This window comes from Bos mutus, chromosome 6 (assembly GCF_027580195.1).
Source record: "Bos mutus isolate GX-2022 chromosome 6, NWIPB_WYAK_1.1, whole genome shotgun sequence".
NCBI classification, from domain to species: domain Eukaryota; kingdom Metazoa; phylum Chordata; class Mammalia; order Artiodactyla; family Bovidae; genus Bos; species Bos mutus.
Window position 1 is genome coordinate 60,340,224 of NC_091622.1, and position 20,597 is coordinate 60,360,820.

The 20,597-nt window shown below is 40.8% G+C and overlaps 1 protein-coding gene across 11 annotated transcripts in view; it reads left to right on the plus strand.

The window, feature by feature from the left end:
• Positions 1-20,597, plus strand: part of LIMCH1 (LIM and calponin homology domains 1) — a 352,547-nt gene that overhangs the window by 131,165 nt on the left and 200,785 nt on the right. For all 11 annotated transcript variants that reach the window (XM_070372327.1, XM_070372326.1, XM_070372324.1 and 8 more), the window contains exon 2: positions 12,629-12,699. In XM_070372327.1, the coding sequence (XP_070228428.1) occupies positions 12,629-12,699 (71 nt within the window). The remainder of the gene's footprint in view (positions 1-12,628; positions 12,700-20,597) is intronic.

Sequence of the window (20,597 nt, forward strand, 5' to 3'; positions counted from 1 at the left end):
AGATAGGGACGGGGGCAGTGTGGCTGTTCCTAGCCTCACGTGTCTGCCTAGAACTATTCAAATTGTAAAATCTCAGAAGATGATGCATTCTTTATTTTCCAAAGCTCAATAGTATACTGACTCCTTTGTCTGATATTCAAATGTTTGTTTTTAAAATATGCTATGTTAGGCATGTGTGGATCTCAGCCACCACTTTTTTTGTTGTTGTTGAACTAGAGTTATTTACAACATTGTGTTAGTCTCAGGTTTACAGCGAAGTGATTCAGTTATACATATCTACATTTTCTGATTCTTTTCCGTTATAGGTTATTACAAGATGTTGAGTACAGTTCCCTGTGCTATACAGTAAATCCTTGTTCATCTATTTTTTATGTAGTGGTGTGTGTCTGTTAACCCTGTGCTGCTAAGTCGCTTCAGTCGTGGCCGACTCTGTGCGGCCCCAGAGACAGCAGCCCACCAGGCTCCCCCGTCCCTGGGATTCTCCAGGCAAGAACACTGGAGTGGGTTGCCATTTCCTTCTCCAATGCATGAAAGTGAAAAGTGAAAATGAAATCGCTCAGTCGTGTCCGACTCTTAGCGACCCCATGGACTGCAGCCCACCAGGCTCTTCCATCCATGGGATTTTCCAGGCAAGAGTACTGGAGTGGGGTGCCATTAACCCTGTACTCCTAATTTATTCGTTCTCCACCTTACCACCTTTGGTGACCATAAGTTTGTTATCTAGTTCTGCAAGTCTGTTTGTGTTTTTTAAATAAGTCCATTTGCATTATTTTTTAGATTCCATGTATAAATGACACCATATGATATTTGTCTCTTCTCTATTTGGCTTACTTCACTCAGTCAATAATCTCTAGGTTCATCCATGTTACTCCTAGTTGCAGAATTTCATTCTTTTATGGATGAGTAACAGTCCAGTGTGTGTGTGTGTGTGTGTGTGTGTGACGTCTTCCTTATCCATTCCTCTGTCAATGAACGTTTAGTTTGCTTCCACGTCTCGGCTGTTGTAAATGGTGCTTCTGTAAACATTAGGGTGCATATATCTCTTCAGGTTGGAGTGTTCATCTTTTCTGGATATATGCCTAGGAGTAGGATTGCTGGATCATATGGTAACTTGATTTTTTGTTTTCTTCAGGAATTCTGTGCTGGTTTTCATGGTGCCAGCCACCATTTTAATAAGTGGGCCTGAGGAATAGTGTTAAATAGAGGTGTATTTCTATTATATTTGAATGAAAATACCACCTTTTACAAGTGGCATTTTCTGACTACAGAGACTTTTCTGAGTTTAACAAAATGGAAAGTGGATTTTGTTTCTAACAAAAGAAAAAAAAGAAAGAGAGATTGAGCCACTGTGGAGGTCAGCACCTCTATCCCCAGTCCTCCCTTTAAAATCTTTGTAATTGTAAAGTATAACACAATTACAGAAAACCTCATGAATTCATGGCTTCCTTTGTTATTGAAGTGGACAGTCTTGGAATCACTGTATCAAGGAGAGCCAAATCAAGAAGTAGAATTTTGTCACCCTGGAAGCCCCTCCTGGACTCCCTCCCATTGGTAATTCCTTCTTTCCTTCTGAAAGTCACTTTCTCATTTTATTCTTCCTTGCTTTTTTTTTTTTTTTAACAGTTGTGTTGCCCAGGTCATGCCAACTTTTAAAAGGACAGGCTGTTTGAAATGTGATCATTCTGTCTGCGTAATGAGCATTTCACCATGTTTTATTTTCCTTTGGTAATCGAATAACTTGTTTGGGTGAATTCTAGTAGTTTGCTAACTTGACTTTGATGTGTTTTAAAATACCAAGTACTGTTGAAACACAACAGCTTTGTGGTTACTTTGGATTCTTAGCTAAAAATTATTCAGTTATTAGAATATCAAGTGGTGAAAGTGATCAGTTCTTCAGACAGCTCTACAACTGTCACAGGACTGTGTGTACTTGGCAGAGCCTATAGTTCCATTCTTTGCCCCAAATCAGGAAGCCCAGGGGCTTGACCCCTCTTCCTTCCCATCCTCAGTACGAACGTCATGTTGGTTTGAAGACTGGCAAGAACCATTTCTGAGTTAGTGAGCAGGTGAGGCAGTGGACTGGACAGATATGAAGTGACGATAGTGAACTGATAAGTGACTGTCATCAGTGAAAACAAATATGGAAAAGTGTTCCAAGTAACAAACGAGGAGGTACCAGATAGGTTTTTGACTTGAGTACTTTCCTTGGACTGCTGAATGGCTTTCAGCCCTAGCTCCAGATAACATTTTATTATGAATATTTTGAAACATGAGAGAGAGAGGGAAAGGAAGGAAAGAAGGAAGGAAGGAAAGTTGTTTGGTTAAAGAGACCATGTACCCACTACCCAGCTTCAGTAATTGTTAACATTTTCTATATTTACTCCTTTTTTATAATTTTGTAATTTATTCATTTATTTTTGGTTGCATTGGGTCTTTGTTACTGCATGGGCTTTCTCTAGCTGTGGTGAGCAGGGGCTCCTCTCTAGTTGTGGGGTGCAGGCTTCTCGTTGCAGTGGTTTCTCTTGTTACAAAGCATGAGCTCTTGGGTGTGTGGGCTTCAGTAGATGTGGCACATGGGCTCAGTTACCCTGCAGCGTGCAGGATCTTCCTGGACCAGGGATGGAACCCATCTGTGACCCCTGAATTGGCAGGTGGATTCTTAACCTGTGGACCACCAGGGAGGTCCTATATTTACTTCTTACACACACACAGTTCATACATCCTCCTAGTATTTTTTCAGCCTTTTCAAAATAAATTGTAGACATCAGACCCCTTTCCCTCTGAATCCTTTAGTGCACTTCTCCGAAGTATAAGAGCGTTCTACAGAACCAACATGCCATTGTCACTCTTAATCCTGTGAAATAATGCCAAACGACTAATGTCAAATGACTAATATATACTCAGATTTCCCCAATTGTGCCCAAAATATCACCTAAAAATCTTTTTCTAAACTAGAATTTCATTAAGATGCATACAGTTGGTTGTCATGTTTCTTCAGTCTCAACTCTCCCCTCTTCTTCGAGACGTTGACTTTTCGAGGGTCGGTTTTCTTATCTAATGTGTCATTTTTTCTGGATTTGCCCAGTTGTTTCCTCATGGTCTCATTTAATCCAGTGGTGTCTGTAAGCATCGGTCACATTGTGGGATTTTGTACCCAGCACTCACAAACCCAGATCCATCTGTGAACCAGCAAGTCTGCCTCAACGATACTCAACTTTCTCTTGAGCAGGATTTCTGAAAAAAAATTGCAACCACCTGGTTTATGCTCTCCAGCATGGATTTTTTTCTCATCACTTAGGGGGAACAAATGTACCAGAACTTCCAGTCAGTAGTAAATGTCCTATTAGACGGTTTCTAATCATGATTTCTAACAACTGTGTAAAACAGATTTCTACAGCAGTCGTTTAAAGATGATGGAGCAAGCTCAGGGAAATGGAGCCATGTGCCCAGTGTCACATAGCTCCAAACTGTCAGACCTGAGTTTGAGACCCAGACCTTCCCCGGTGGCTCAGACAGTGAAGAATCTGCCTGCATTTTTACCTGGAGAATTCAATGGACAGAGGAGCCTGGTGGGCTACACTCCACAGGGTCACAAAGAGTCAGACACAACTGACCAACTAATACAATACTTGCCAAACACAGATTTGCCTGTGCTGAGGACCAGATGGCAGTTCCATATACAGATCTGTCAAAATTAGCCAAGAATTGAAGTGTTTATTTAAGGAGCATGTTGATACCCAGGTAAAAACCACCCTGTGGCTGAAGCTTGTCTCTGCTCCTTGAAATGGAAACAACACAGATAGCCCAGAAGCACTCCACTTGCCCATAGTTTTCAGGACTCTTTCTTTGTTCTCATTTTGATTGCTAATCCTTTCTGTTGTGTTAAAGCACCTGGGTTGTTTGTTTTTCTTTGCAGTAAGAACAGCCTGAGGATGTGCAGAGACACTTACTACCTAACCCACTCACATGTTCCTGGACTGACCCATTTTCTGTGTTGAGAGCGCACAATGGCGAGATCGGAGGATTTAATGCTCCCAGAGTGCTTTGGAGCATTTCTTGTATTCTTAATTAGATTTTTTTAGTGGAGTCTGTCAATCTGTGGCTATAAACAGTGCCTTCTGGGTTTCTGATGACATGATGAAAATATAAATGGATTCTGCAGATTGCATTTTATTATCCTCAACATTAAACACTCAGAGCTAGTGCTGGAGAGGATCACAGTCTGATAATGTTGATTAAATAACCTCAGGCCTGGACTTCTGTGCTGGTTTGTTGCCAACCCAAGCTGAATAGATGTCAGGCATTATTGTTATTAAAGAGAGTGTAGCAATGTCATTGTCATTAGAATATATGCCTTCAGAAGGCAGTGGTGTGGGGTAGAGAAGCCCTGGCCTGGGTGAAGGGAGGTATGGTTCTAGCTTCATCCTTACTGATAGCTAGCTTCTGACCTTGAGCAAGTCATTTAATTTGCAGGACTTTATTTTTTCTCATCTTTAAAATGAAGAGCTTATGTATATAACTTGGACTTATTCTGGTGTAGAAAAAAGGCACATGGGATTGATCTATAAGAAGATTTCTGGGTGCTGTGTGGGAAGGCTAGAAAGGAAGCTGGTGTTTGTTTGCTGAGAGGTGATGGAGGCTTATGCTAGTGTGTAGTGTAGAGATGGAGGGTAAAGGATAGATCTCAAGTGCATTTTGGAGAGAGAAACATTGCTCTTCTTGATGGTTTGAATGTGTCTGTAAGTTCCTGGTGATGGGAAATAGTGGTGCCATTCATTGATATGTAGGAAACCAGAGGTGGAACAGGTTGGATCAGAGGACAGATGTCATGAATTTTGTTTTGGTCTTGTTAAGTGTGAAATATTTATTACGTACCCAAGTGGATATGTTAAGTAAGAAATTGGATGTTTGATTCTGAGCTTTAGAGGAGAAGGGTGAATGCTACACATAAAAACGTGTTATCATATGCAAGATGCTTAGAGGCAAGATATTTAAGCTCATAAAAGTGAAAGAGTTACCATATGTGAGATATTTAAAGACCTGGGGCTGCCCAGGGAAAAGAAGCTTTTGTGGCTATAGAGAGAACAAAGGAAAGGTGAAGAAAGGAAAAAAAGAACCATGTTTTACACTTAGTAAATGAATGAAGTAGAATGACTTAAGGCAACAGAGAAAGGAATGTTTATTGAAAGAGTCAGGAGGAAAATCAGGAGTATCTGGTAGTGGGGCAGTCCTAGGAGAGGCAAGTGATCTCAAAAGGAAGGAATGGTTGACTGCCATGATGCTGAGACCTTGATTCAGATCAGAGGAGACAATGTCTGTTGGATTAGACAGTATGGTGATATTAGAATTTAAGAGGAGAACCAGTAAAGCATGGCATCATTTAAGATCAGGGAGGAAAGATCTGCAAAAAAGCACTGGAAAGAGAGAAATCATAAATGAGATCTATGGTGATTCCAATATTGTGGCCAATATTGACAATGAAGTTTCTTGAACTCTTTTTATGGATTAGGCACTGTGGGAAGGGTTTGGCATACACTCATTTATCTACTCTTACGTAATTCATTTACTCTTCATGCATTTGGAGGAGGTATAATTATCACTTTGTAGGTAGGGAAGCTGAGGGTTGGCGGAAGTTCATTAATCTCCTTATGATTTAGCTTGTACTAGTGGAGCTCAGTTAAATTTGCAGATTTCCTCTCTTAACCCTTTAAGAATTCTCAGTGAATTCAGAGAGGACAGGTGGATGAGCTATGATGACAAGAGTAATAGGAACAGGATACTCATGTAGGGGTTTGGACAGTGAAAGGAAGGGGAAAAATGAAGCTGCATTAAATTAGGTGTTTTAGGAGAAGTGGGAAATCATTATGCTATTAGCACAGAGATGAAAGATGCTGTGGACTGACGGGTAAAGGTAGCACCTACGGATAGGAAGAAAGGGGATTCAGATCTTTCACAGAGGAAAGAGAAAGTGTATTTGTTTCTTTTGAGAGGGCAGAAAAAGATGAAATGATATGAATAGATATGGTCTATAAAGAAATGTTGTGGAGGGGGGCGGTAAGGGGTGGTGGTCCTAAAGGAAAGTCTGGCTAGATGGTCTTAACCTCACTGTGATTCAACAAACAAGGTCATAAACTGTAAAATGCAGGTGGGAGAGTCCACAAGGAGGTCACTCTTGTACTGTCTCCTTAGGAATGGGGAACTAGTGGGAAGTAGGGAGACTGACTGCCAGAGTACCTTTCCCTCCCCACATCTTCTCGGATGCCTTTGTTGTTTCAGGTTCAAGTTCAACCCATAGTTCTGACATGCAGGTCCTTTACCACCTGGGCTATGTCTATTGTGGCACCTCATCTCGTACCACCCTCCCCTCCCTACCTTCCTGCCCCTGGTCTCAGCCCTCAGGACTTTTCCTCTTTGTTCAAATAAACCTTTGTACAGGTCTTTGTGTTTGCCTGGGATGCCCTATTCATCTCCTTCCTCTGAGGGATCCTTTCTCCTGCGCTGGGACCTTCTCATGTGCCAGCTCCTAAAAGGCTTTCCTGGACTGTCTCAGGCAGACAGAGTTCCTCTCTTTGCTCAGACTCTGTACAGAATCAGCTGTGTGTAGGAGTGTGAACTCTGCAGGCACTATCTGAGGTTAAATCTTGGCTCTGCTAGTTACTAATTTTGTGTCCTTGGCCAAGTTACTTAACCTCTGTGTCTAGGTTTCCTTGACTTTAAGATGGAAGTGATAATAATCAGATCTACCTCATAGGGCTATTATAAGGATTAAAGAAATTCATATGTGGCACACATTTAGAACAGAGAGAGCCTAAGGAAATTGCTATTTGAGTGTGAACTATTAGCATTCATAACTTCATAAATAATTTTCTTTAGTTGTGCAGTTCGTGTTAATTGCTTGCTCCATGCTCTTGCCCATATTTTCCCTCTAATACCAGCTACTGTTTTGTAACGCTTTATCTTTCCTTGTGGACTGTGGCTTCTTACTGAATAGGGTCCAAATCTTGTTATTTTGATCTCACTCACACCTCTTATATTATCTAGCCTGAGGTAGGTATTTGGTAGATGATTGTCAGTTGATTGCTAATTCTGGCTGAGATAAGAATGACTTGAGAAGGTTTACAAAGAGTTTCCATAGGATTTTTATTTGATTTTTCTAGCAACCCTATTAAGGTAACAGAAATAGCAGTGGATTTATTTCTCAGTAAATGTGAAAAATAAGAGCAATTCTATTCTGCTTTGTTTTTTTAGGTTTAAAATGAGATACTCTTTTTGTTAAATATGTCAAATATTCTCAGAAGGGAAGTGAGCATAATGAACTGCAAATAATCTCCAGTGAATTAAAGAGATGTGATTTTCATTTACCATTAGTAGGAGGAAATCAAACCTGTTCTTGTACAATAATTTAGATAAAATGTCCCTGTCTTCCAAAGATTAAGTCCAAATATAGTAAATTTTGTATTTTTCTCCCATTTCTTTAATTCAGGCACCATTACTTTGCCAGCCAATAGAATCTCTTCTTAAGATTACCATAATAGGGTTTTCAGCATTTATTTAAAATCAGACCTGCAATTTATTAGTGGACTACAGTTTGTCCACCAGATTGCTTTCAAAAATCCTGAATATTTAATATTTCAGTAATACAATTTGTATAAATGGTAATGATCAAGATGAAAGACTGATTCTCGGCAGTCTTTGATTGTTTGTGGCAACTGCTTAATAATGATGGAAACAAAGTAACTAACAAAATATGGCTTTATGACATATAGTGTGTTAAATTATAAACACATCATAAAAATGTTACTATAAAATCATGTGGTTTTCTGTATTAGACTGTTTATTTTGAACTCCTCCAAATTTTAGTTATTTGAATGGTTTAGAGCATTGACATGGACAAACTCAGAGATGTAATTACCTTTTAGTTGTATGGGAAGGAAATTGAATACAGATGAGCTTATTACCAATAATTACTTGCATAAAATAGTGTGCTGATATGTCACGAAATCCTCTTGCTTCTGCTTTTGGTAGAAGAAAGTGATTCTTATCCTCTAAAAGTATCAAGGTTTTGGTATGTTATCCATTCATAGACTATTTCAGTCTGACAAAGCATGTCCATCCAACAAATATTTTGGTTAGTGATGAAAGTGAATTAATTCTAAACCATAAAGTAGGGAAAAATCTGGCATTGGGTTCTCCTGAAAAGACTCTTGAGAGTCTCTTGGACTGCAAGGAGATCCAACCAGTCCATTCTGAAGGAGATCAGCCCTGGGATTTCTTTGGAAGGAATGATGCTAAAGCTGAAACTCCAGTACTTTGGCCACCTCATGTGAAGAGTTGACTCATTGGAAAAGACTCTGATGCTGGGAGGGTTTAGGGGCAGGAGGAGAAGGGGACAACAGAGGATGAGATGGCTGGATGGTATCACTGACTCGATGGACGTGAGTCTCAGTGAACTCCGGGAGTTGGTGATAGACAGGGAGGCCTGGCGTGCTGCGATTCATGGGGTCGCAAAGAGTTGGACACAACTGAGCGACTGAACTGAACTGAAAGGCTTACTGGGCTTAGTTGGTGATGTAATTGTCACCATAAGTACTTCTGAGGACCCCCATGAATGAGGGAGATGTATGCAAGTTCATTATATCCACCCTTAAAATAATGGTAGTGTTCAATAGCTTCGTCCATGCTCCCTTTTTAGGGTTTTTCTCCCCTTTGTTTGTTTTCATGTTGAATACCTTCAGAGAAAACTGTAGAAACTTTGGCTTTTACTGTGAGTGAGATGGCAAAATATGGAGTGGAGGTTGAATGGAGTAGTGACATGCCCTAACTTGACAGGATTACTCTGGCTGCTGGGTTGAGAATAGATGGAAGAAGGCAAGGATGGAAGCAGTGAGCCAATTGAGACTCTCATCGAGGTGTAAGATGATGATGACTCAGAGTAAGGTGGTAGACATGGTTGGATTCTGGCTAAATTCTGAAGGGTGAATCAACAGGGTTTGCTACTGGGTATGATTGGGTATGAAAGATTGGGGTCACGTATGACTAAGCTGAACAACTGCAAGGGTAGAGTTGCAAGGACTAATTGGTAGGTCAGTGAGGATCAGCAAGGTGTGAAGAGCAAGATTTGGTGGGGTGGGAAAGTACTGTTGACATTGCATGCTTCTTTTCCCCTCTTAGCCCCTGAAAGCTTCTGAACCTGGGCTCTCTTCTCACCCACTACATGTCCCAGATCTCCATCTTTTAAGGGCTCTATTAATCTTCCCATACTGTTATGTGTCCTTGGAGAGTGATCACAGGCTGATGGCTTGGCCAGTGCCTTGTCTGCAAGGTTACTGAGAGTCCCCTGTCAGTCAGGGTCCAGGTGGGGAGATTAGTGAAGAGTTTGGCAGTCACTTTTCATTTCCCCTGCTCATGGTCTGTTGGTATTGGTGGCTGATTCTTGGTAGTTATTTTGCTTTTTTGAAAAAAAAAAAAAAAAAAGCAATGGCTTATGCTATTACAAAGAGAATGGTAATTGGTAGTCTTTATTGTTAAAATATGCAATGTGTGACATTGTAAATGCATCATAAAGATGTTGCTAAGATGGGTCATTGAGACAGGTCATCCAAAATCCTGATTCCAATGAGATGTCCTCCATTTCTGAGTATGAACCTCAGACTTACTTAATATACAAGGTCAGGGCTTTGTAAAAATTACTTTACATATGAGTCACATGGGGATGTTTTTTAAATGCTTGTTAAGTAGGTCTTGGAGACAGGGGAAGAACTGAGAGCCTGTAATTCCAAATGAAGATGCTGCTGTCCCTACTGGTCTCAGGACCAGACTTTTCAGTGGCACAACCTTGTTGAATTTCTGGAGTCTATTCAGCTGTTGACCCTCCTAACAAAGGTCCAGGTGCCTCTACACTAAATAACCTGGACTTGGAAGAATGGATGGCATTTGGACCAGTGGAGAGCAGTGTCACAGTTATACGGGGACCTAATGGACACAGTAGATGGGGGAAGGAGGCAGAGGAGAAGGAACAGAAGTGGAAATGAGCACCTTCCTCCAAATGCATGGTGCCTACTCTTTCTTTTACAATTAGGAGTCTAGGAAATTGAATTTACTCAGACTACATCTTGATTAGCAGGCTGACGTTAGACTATTAAACCAACTCTACTTGAAATTTTTTAGTGGCTGTGCATCACATGCAAAATAATTTTAAGTAGTACATAGGAATTTTTAGATGGTTTATGAGCCACCCATATTGGAAAGTATTATTTCCTTTTCAGTTGTCTCCAAGAGTGTATATAGAGTTGCATTACTTCTTTCTTAAGTGTTTGCTGTAATTTACCAGTTAAGCCTTCTGGACCTGGCATTTTTGTTTGGGAGGGTTATTTTATTTTATTTTTTTTTGGACTGGTCTAGGGTTGTTTGTGTCAAAGAATGTATTTATCCAATTCATCTAAGTTGGTGAACTTATTGGCACAGATTTATAATATTTCTTAGTTATCCTTTTAGTGTCTATAGAATCTGTAATGATATCATGTCATTTCTGATGTTGGTAATTTGTGTCTTTCTTTTTTGGCTAAATACCAAAGGTTATCAATTTTATTAGCTAAAGTTTTATCAATTTTGTTGATCTCAAATAACCAACTTTTTATTTCACTGATTTTTTCCTCTATTACTTTTTGGTTTTCTACTTGATTGATTTCAACTTTGATAGAATTTTTCCTTTTTTCTACTTAATTTGGGCTCAATTTTCAAGAGGTAGGAGCAGAAGTCAATGATTTGAGATCTTTTTTAAAATATATTTTCCCCATATACTGCCTTGGAGTCTTTCCATACATTTTTTATTTTGCCATATTCTTTCACTACAAAATACATTCTAATTTCTTTGTATTTCTTCTTTGAACAATAGGTTGTTTAGAATTGTATTACTTAGTTTAAAATATTGGGGTTAAAGATGTTTGTTATTAATTTCTAATTAATTCATTTTAAGTTTGTGGGGAATTGTTTTCTGACACAAAATTTGGTCTACTTCAATACATGTTTATTGTGAACTTAAGAGGAATAATGTTTATTCTGCTGTTGTAGGGTGGAATATTTTAGAAATGTCAATTAAGTCAATTTGGTTGATAGTGTTGTTTAAGCCTTCTATATCCTTATTGATTTCCTGTCTGCTTATTCTATCAATTATTGAAGACAGATATTAAATCTCTGACTCTAGTTGTGACTTTATTTATTTCTCCTTGTAGATCTATCTGATTTGGTTTGTGTCTATCTTGAAGCTTTTTTATTTTTAATTTGGTGTAAAAATGTTTAGAATTATCTCTCTGATGACCTAAACATTTTGTCCCTATAAAATGACTTTCTCTGTTCTGGTATTATTCTTTATTCTGTTGTTATTTAGTTGCTAAGTTGTGTCTGACTCTTTGTGACCCCATGGACTGGAGTCCACCAGGCTCCTCTGTCCATTGGATTTCCCAGGCAAGAATACTGGAGTGGGTTGCCATTTCCTTCCCTAGGGGATCTTCCAGACCCAGGGATCGAACCTGCATCTCCTGCATTGGCAGGTGGACTCTTTAACCTCTGAGCCACCAGGGAAGCCCATTCTTTGTTTTAGAAGTTGATATAACCACTATTGCTTTCTTTTGATTAGTGTTAGCATGGTATATCTTATTCTATCCCTTTTTTAACCTATTCACATCTTTCTATTTCAAGTGTGTTACTTGTAGGCATCACATAGTTGGGTCTTGCTTTATTAATGCAATCTTTCTTTTACTTGGGGGTGTTTATACCATTTACATTTAATGCTCTGATTGATATGGTTAGGTTTAAGTCTATAATATTGATATTTGTTTTCTATTTATTCCATCTTTTCTGTATTCCCTTTCCCTTTTTTATTTATTATTGTTAGGGTATTTTTTTTTTAAATAATTCCATTTAATCTCCTTTCTTGACTTATTAGCTTTGTTTTAAAATTTTTGCTATTTTAGAGGTTGCTTTAGGATTTACAGCATGCATATTTCCCTGGCATATTGTAGATGCTCAGTAAATATTTACTGAGTAAAAAAATGAATGCCTTGGTGCCCAGACCAAAGGGCTACTGAGTGTCAGAGGCATCAAGAAAAGCCATCAGTACTCAACACGGTTCACTCTTTCCCAGCTTTTATTTTGCTTTTTCACACCATGTTAGCATGGATATTGGCTTTTTTCATACTGTCTTGATGTTAGTCTCTCAAGGTTAGAAGTTCTGGATCCTCCTCTCTGCCTCTTAATGTTTTAACAAATGGATTCTTTAGCCCTATGTAGTACTTTCTGCAGGCTTTATTGAAAGTGTAGGTTGGGTGAAGAGGAAAGAGGCTGTGACCTTGACTTATCATGGCCAAACCGCCAAAGTAATATCCTTATCAGGAAGAACAGATATTTTTAAAGTTTTGAATAAGAAAAAACTTCAAAGAAATGGTCTATTTAAGATTAGCTGAGCTAAGCAAAGTTACACATGGAAAGGAAATTCAGACCTAACAGATTTTTCCCATTCCTGGAATGCCACCAGTTATTTAAAGTCTCTTGAAATATCTTGAAAAAGAATCATTGAGCTTCCTGATTGAAAAAGAAAAAAAAAAAATTATTCTCTGCTTTTCTTTTCCAGCAAGTAACCGGCAGAAGTTTTGGTGATAAAGATTTTCGGACAGGATTAGAAAATGGAATCCTTCTCTGCGAGTAAGTACAGCCTATATTCAGTTGGTTTTATTCAAGAAAAATCATTATTGCTGTTCAGTTTATCTGCAAAACTTCTATAGGTTTGAATGCATTCACAGTTTGAATCTGGAAAAAAAATCACTTAAGTGGGTTGCTGCTGCTGCTGCTGCTAAGTCACTTCAGTTGTGTCCGACTCTGTGCGACCCCATAGATGGCAGCTCACCAGGCTCCCCCGTCCCTGAGATTCTCCAGGCAAGAACACTGGAGTGGGTTGCCATTTCCTTCTCCAATGCATGAAAGTGAAAAGTGAAAGTGAAGTCACTCAATCGTGTCCGACTCTTAGTGACCCCATGGACTGCAGCCTACCAAGCTCCTCCGTCCATGGGATTTTCCAGGCAAGAGTACTGGAGTGGAGTGCCATTGCCTTCTTAGGCAGTAAATATAACATATTGGTGTAATAGGGAGTGGTGGGGACTATGACAATTTCAGACTAGATAAAGGAGTATCTGACAGCTGCTCCTCAGCTCCAACCAACTTCTACAGTGTAGCAATTTGGGCCTAAGTGATTGGAAGGATGTAGACCAAATTGTGGTAACAGTAGCAGCTTTTCTCCTCCTTATTCCCTCTAAACAAGAACAGTTTGTGCCAAATAAAGGCAGTGCTTCTATTTACTGACAATCTCTTGAAACTTGCCAGGTGATGTTCCTCTGTAGACCTACTTCCCTGAGGTATTTTGACTATATTTAATTCATGCTGTTGACAAAATAACTGTGGTGTTCAGTTTTTATGCTTTGCATTTGGGCTTTGTTATAGAGTGCTCTTGTGATGATGTAGTCAAGAACTTTCTGTGTAGTGATTCTAAACATGAAATTAACTGTAGCCTTAATACTTAGAGATGGATGAACATAAATATCAAATCAAGATTTCAGAGTTTTGAATTGATTTAATAGGTTCTGTGATTAGGATATTTATTTTTATTTTATTGAGTTGAAATGTATATGCATGAAATGCAGAACTCCTAAATATACAATCTTATGGGTTTTGGGAACAGTGTACATGTACATGCATGTAACCTACACCCTGATCAAAATATAGATCAGAAAGCTCTCTCATGTCTCTTCCCAGTCAATCTCGACTACCTATGCCGCTAAGTCACCTCAGTCGTGTCCAACTCTGTGAGACCCCATAGATGGCAGCCCACCAGGCTCCCCTGTCCCTAGAATTCTCTAGGCAAGAACACTGGAATGGGTTGCCATTTCCTTCTCCAATGCATGAAAGTGAAAAGTGAAAGTGAAGTCGCTCAGTTGTATCCGACTCTTAGCGACCCCATGGACTGCAGCCCACCAGGCTCCTCCATCCATGGGATTTTCCAGGCAAGAGTACTGGAGTGGGGTGCCAAAAGCACTGTTCTGATTTCTATCACCATATTATCTATCTTGCCTTCTCTTGAACTTTATGTAAATAGAATCACACAGAATGTTTTTCTTGGTGACTTGGAGAATATTGTTTGAGACCCAGTGATACAGTTAACAGAGCAGGGGTGTTGGAGCCTGAGAATTAAAGATTCAAGTCCTTTCTTCACACCTTAAATTATTTAATCTCCTTGCGTCTCATTTGCTTCTCTTTAAAAGGGTAGTAAAAATTTTACAGCTCTTGCACGTTTCATAAGCTTTTTGTAAATTTCAACAGGATAATGTAGATAAAGTGCTTTAAAAAATTACATTTACTATACAAATGTAGATTTATTATGCAGTAGGTTTCAACACAGTTCACGTCGGTGTTGATATTTCCTGCCTTCCACTGCTCTTCTTTCTTCGAAGAATAATTTATATCCTCTGATTGCTGTTTCTATACCTTCCTTCCTGTGGAGTCTCTTCCCTCTTCTCACACTTAACTTGCATTACCACGTGTTTTTCTCTTTATAAAGTCTAAATCAGAGCTCATCCGTTAAGTAAACCACAATTAGTTCAGCATCTCACAGAGACAAGCTCAAACAGGCTCCAAACACTTCCCTTGTGTTCTAGCACCTGCTTCTCCAATGAGTCTAGGCTTGACCCTCTCCTGATGTTAACAGATTCACCAGAATCCAGTCTAATTTATGTGCATCATGCTCTCTGAAGTCTGTTGAAGTGGGTCTTTGGAACCAGCTTTTGTTTGCCTAACATCAGCTCCAAAGATTCCTACAGGCATCCACCTCTCCACCATGTGAGGGAGTCTGTCATGGAGTGATGTCTCTTGCCTGCCGTTGGATTAGCTGGGCTCACCTGAAGACAAGACTCTGGACCCAGAGACATCTGCATGCGTGGACTTTGTTTCTTACCTGGATGAAGATGTTGAGTTAGATGTTGGAGTCTCATGTGTGGAGTGGCACCAACCGTTGACCCATTACAAACACATTAATGAATGTTAGGGTTGTTTAGAGGTGGAGAGGTGGAGACTATATCTGAGCCATGGTTGGGAAAGAGTATGGTTAGACAGCATAGAGGCACAGATTATGGCCAGGAACATCTTTAAATAAATAAAGGGTTTTGAGTGCTGACAGCCTATGGGGTGAGCTGAGGGAAATGGCTAACATGGAGAATGTGGACAAATGTTTCTCTCTGGGTAGGTAGGATGAAAACCCAAGACAAGCGAGTTATTGTCTAACTTCTCTGACCACAGGGGATTAGACCCACTGGTAAATTTGAAGGAGTCTGACGATTAGGGTCAGGCTTCCCCATGGGACTCCATCTGGCAGCTCTGGAGCAGAGTGTGTGATTGTGGAATGAACTGCAGTGGCGGTCTAAAAACCATGAGTGCAGCCCCAGCCAGAGCCTTGGAGAGAAAGCTGAGGCAGTAGCCAGACACACAGGATGCAGACAAAGTTCTAAGTGCAGGGCCTACGGACCAACGAGAGACAGAAGTAGGACTCAGGGCTGGATGTCCTAACCGTTGGTAGCAATGGAGGAAGAAGGCCCCCCTCTCCTTGTTGGTCAGGGGTGGGGGCATGGTTAGGTATGATCTGAATAGAAGTGTTGGGCTGCTGCAGACTGAGATTAGCAAGTGTATTTTTCTGGGACTTGTATGCAGAGACCAGTCTGGCAAGGAGGGGGACTTGCCCCGTTCCAGGCATGGAGCTGGTTGATGGTAGGGCTTGAAAGTCAGGGGGCTCAGTTTAGAGAGTCTCAGGAAAGTGAGGGTTCTCAGATAATAGATCTATACAGCCTGTCTTTGGAGAGTAGATGAGGATACCCATGACTGTGCCACTCTCTAGAACCAGAGAGAGTTCTTGGGATGCTGGTACCACTACCACCCAGGTAGCAACCCTTGAAAATATGAGAACCTGCTGTAATTTCAAATTTTGAAAGCCAGCAGTTCAGCTCTTCTAAGGTGGACTGGCTCCAAACCTTTTAACATAGAGAGACACCATGCTCTCTGTTCACTAAAAATTTCGTGGGTGGTTTGTGAGTCTGAAAAATTAAACCTCACAGTTCTTCTCAAATGGAAAGGTGTCTTCGGGGCCTGGGTCTGGTTTTCCTCTTGCCAGCCTGGTTCTAGATTTACCTGTGGCCCGCAAGAACTACTATGATACCCAGTTTACAGAGCAGGTAGCCGAGGCACAGTGGACTAAATCACTAGGCTAAGATTTCACCCTAGAGGAGAGCATGGCAACCCACTCTAGTATCCTTTTCTGGGAAATCCCATGGACAGAGGAGCCTGGCAGACAACAGTTCATGGGGTTGCAAAGAGTCAGACACGACTAAGCGACTAAGCACGGCACACGGTTATACCAGATGAGAAAGATTTAAATTCAGAAGTCTCATTCCTTTGCTTTTGTTCTTAATCACTGTCCCGTGTCTAGAGCTGGGATTTTAATGAGAGAGAAAAGCAAGAGGTTGGGGGCGGAGGCGGGGGGAAATGGAATTGGTGCCAGAAAACCCAGAATATGGGGAGAGGGCATTACAGAGGATGCCTGGCGGGTCTCAGCTGAACAGAAGAAGAAGGACTGTTTGGGGTTAGTAGTCTTGGAAACATGTAAGCATCAAGGGCCTGGTGGTCCCTCTTAAGATAAGAAGTCCAGTCCAGTGAAAAGGAGGACATGAGAGAGCTGAGGCTGTGGTCAGTGGACAGTGTAGTGAAGTCAAAGTCACTTTGTCATGTCCAATTCTTTGCAACCCCATGGACTGTACAGTCCATGAAATTCTCCACGCCAGAAAACTCAAGTGGGTAGCCTTTCCCTTCTCAGGGATCAAACCCAGGTCTCCCACATTGCAAGTGGATTCTTTACCAGCTGAGCCACAAGGGAAGCCCAAGAATACTGGAGCAGGTAGCCTATCCCTTCTCCAGGGGATCTTCCAGACCTAGGAATCGAATCAGGGTCTCCTGTACTGCAGGCATATCCTGAAGACCACAGAGATGGGAGAGGGAAAAGACTGGCACCTACAGGCAACATATAAGATGGAAATTGAGTAGCTTCAGAATCACCCCAGGAGCTCTTTTACTCTGCCTGTGAAATGCAATACACTTGCCTTTGCATATGTATCCCCAGATATAGTATCCTTATGCATAAATGTATAACTTACAGTAAAAGCAAGAATAAAATAAAGTGCAGGTGCCAAATAGAATTATAGTACTGTAGATGTATTTTTGCTCTAACTTTCTCTGTTGTTTTTGCCAAGTGTGTCGTTGAAGTTTGGAGGTTAAATACTCCAATGATGTGAGCTCTCCCCGGAGCGTTATATAAAAGGCCTAGGGTCAAAGTGTGACAAAGCCGCAAACGTGTGACAAGTGTCATGCTGTTAGAAATGTTAAATGAATACCACATTGTATCCTTGGGGACTTCAGAGATTTTAAAAGGAAAGCTACAAAGACCATTCCCTGAGGAAGCTGCTCCCAGTACAGAACCACTCTTGACTGCCATCTAGTTCCCTGCATGCAGCTCAGACATATTATGAAATATTCCAGAAAGGAATGGTTCTGACTTGTTTTCCTGAGACTTTATTGTTAAATAGAACTGGGAAGATTCCCCTGGAGAAGGGAATGGCTACCCACTCCAGTATTCTTGCCTAGAGAATTCCATGGACAGAGGAGCCTGGTGGGTTATATAGTTCGTGGGGTTGCGGAGCCGAACATGACTGAACAGCTAACACTGTGGAATTCCATCTATATCAGGAGTTGGCAAATTCTGGCCCTCGGCCTGTTTTTGTGCAGGCCTTCCTGCTTGCTAAGAATGGTTTTTACATTTTGAAAGAGTTGTAAATAAAAGACAAATCAAAACAAAGCAAGAGTTTGTGTGGAGCTCACAGAGCCTAAAATGTTTCCTACCTGGTCCTTTACAGAAAGTTTGTCAGTCTGTGAGGACTGTGGACTTAATTTTGGTTGTGAATTGCTTACCTTCATAAAGTTGAGTTTTCAGTGCAAAGTGCTATTTGCGTAAATCAAATGCCTTTTCAAAGAAGGGTTTTTCAGGAGTTTCTTTATAAGTTCCCCCAACAACTTGTTATTTTGAAATTTTTTTAACTTATGGAAAAGTTAGAAGAATAACATAATGATTATCCATATGCCCTACAACTATATGCAAATAGTTCAGGGAGCAAGAGGCATATACAGAAAGAGCTAAAGCTAGCACAGCAAAATGATGATAATAATGGCATGCAGTTGCAGGGTGTGTTTCTTCTCTCTTCTCTGTGGTTTGCTTTCTCATCCTCACCTCACACTTTTCTTTCTTTTTAGTTACTATCCAAAGATAGATATTCAACAAAAGCCAGTTCATATCTTTTTATGGGGAGCATGGTGAAAAGTGAATGGATTTGGGAACTCCTAGGCTGAATCCTGTGAAACTGTTGTATCCGTAGACCACAATCAGGCAGATAATGTAATTTCATTTGCTTCAACCTAGTGGATGGTCCAGATCCTAGATTCACCCCCTGTGTGTGCTTAGGCAAGTTAGCTCACCTCCCTGAACCCCAGTTTCCTTATCTATAAAAACAGCCATGCTACTGCTGCTGCTGCTAAGTCACTTCAGTTGTGTCCGACTCTGTGTGACCCCAGAGACGGCAGCCCACCAGGCTTCCCCGTCCCTGGGATTCTCCAGGCAAGAACACTGGAGTGGGTTGCCATTTCCTTCTCCAGTGCATGAAAGTGAAAAGTGAAAGTGAAGTCACTCAGTCGTGTCCGACTCTTAGCGACCCCATGGACTGCAGCCTACCAGGCTCCTCCATCCATGGGATTTTCCAGGCAAGAGTACTGGAGTGGGGTGCCATTGCCTTCTCCGAAAACAGCCATAATTGTACCTAATTCATTGAGTTTTTCAGAGAAGTAAATGATTTGATAATGGATATAAAACTCTTTCGTGCTTGAAACATAGCAGGCACTTAAGTGTTAGCTTTTCTCCTCTCATCCATGAAATGGGGGAAATTCCTATCTCATCAGATCCCTGAGAGATTCCAGTGAGAGAATGCATGAAGCGCTCGGCAGTGTCTGGCCTGGGCTGGCACTCTGAATCACTCGCCGTTTCCATTATTATTGTTGGAAATAGGCCCAAAGTCAATTATAAATATGACATAGCCAATGCAACTCTGTGTCACTGTGCACACATCAGCTCTCTCCCTGGGCTGTCAGCAAGCCACAGGAAGGACCAATGGGGGGCCTGCTTTCCTAGTTTCTCTTGCTCAACTTGTGATCAAACCAGGCAAGAACATTTGGGTCCCTTACAAACTTGATCATCTGTGAATAATGAATTTTGGCTGGCAGAGCTCGAGGCCAAGAGCGATTGTTTTGAAAACAGTGGCCTTGACCTCTGTGGTGACGTCATTTCCTCCAGCTCCCTCCAGTCTGTTGTGGTTTCTTTCTCTCGGAAGCTATTCCAGGACCCTCCAGGCAGAGCTGATGGGCTCTTCTCTGGCATCTGTCTACCTGTACAGTCCTGCTAGTCCTTATCACAGTGCTCGACCTCTTTATCCCATGTTTGCTTCCTGTACCAGACTAAAAGCTTCCTGAAGACCTCTTTTATTTATCTTTGGATTTCCCCTTGGACACTGGTTTGGTACATAATACATCTGTTACAAACAGCTGTTGGATAAATTGAGTCCAGTAGTAGGCAATCTAGTCATGATTAGATTAGATCTAATCATCATTAACTTTCTCCCAGTTTTTGCTGTCATCATCAGTATTATCTCCGTTCTCCTCTTCTCTCTTTCCCTCCCCACTCAACTCCTCCCTTGCCTACACACATACACATACAGTTTTATATAAAGAATGAACCCACCCCTGAGGACTTGGAGTTCAAAGGATGGAACTGTCTGTACTCTACCTGTAAGATTCTCCATGTCTTCTTAGGAGTCACGGAGGTAAACTTCTGGGGTTTGTTCTACAGACACATTTTGATGGAATGCAAAGTCCAAGTATGTTGGTCTGCAAATAAGTTACCAGTAAAAAAATGTCTTAGTGGATTTTTGTCTCAGTTCTTATATTGCCAAAATAGTTTTCTGAAGATAAGAAATCTGCTGGCAAATACTTGTTTATATCATAACTGATGAATGAACTACTTATTCTGAGAAGAAGGACTTGTCTTTGATTCTTGTCCTGATTTCAGCATAAACTGTGGGGTGCCAAGAATATGGACTCATATACTAGGACAGTTGGGGAGTTGATGGCGTAGCTTTTCATGGAGCCATTTTGTCATATGGAGGACTTACTGGACATCGACTCGTGTTCTGTACAGTCCCACATTAGGCACTGAAGTGCATAAAAAGGATGTATAAGGCTCGATCCATGGTCTTCAAGAGTTTTATAATGTGCTTGGAGATTGACATACACACAAAGCAGTTGTTACTGTGTAAACCAGTATGTGAGTAAATGCACAGGTAACTAAGACTTAATCCACCAGGTTTAATAAGTTAAACAAGGGAAGATGGTTGAGTTTGGGAGACGTTATACCA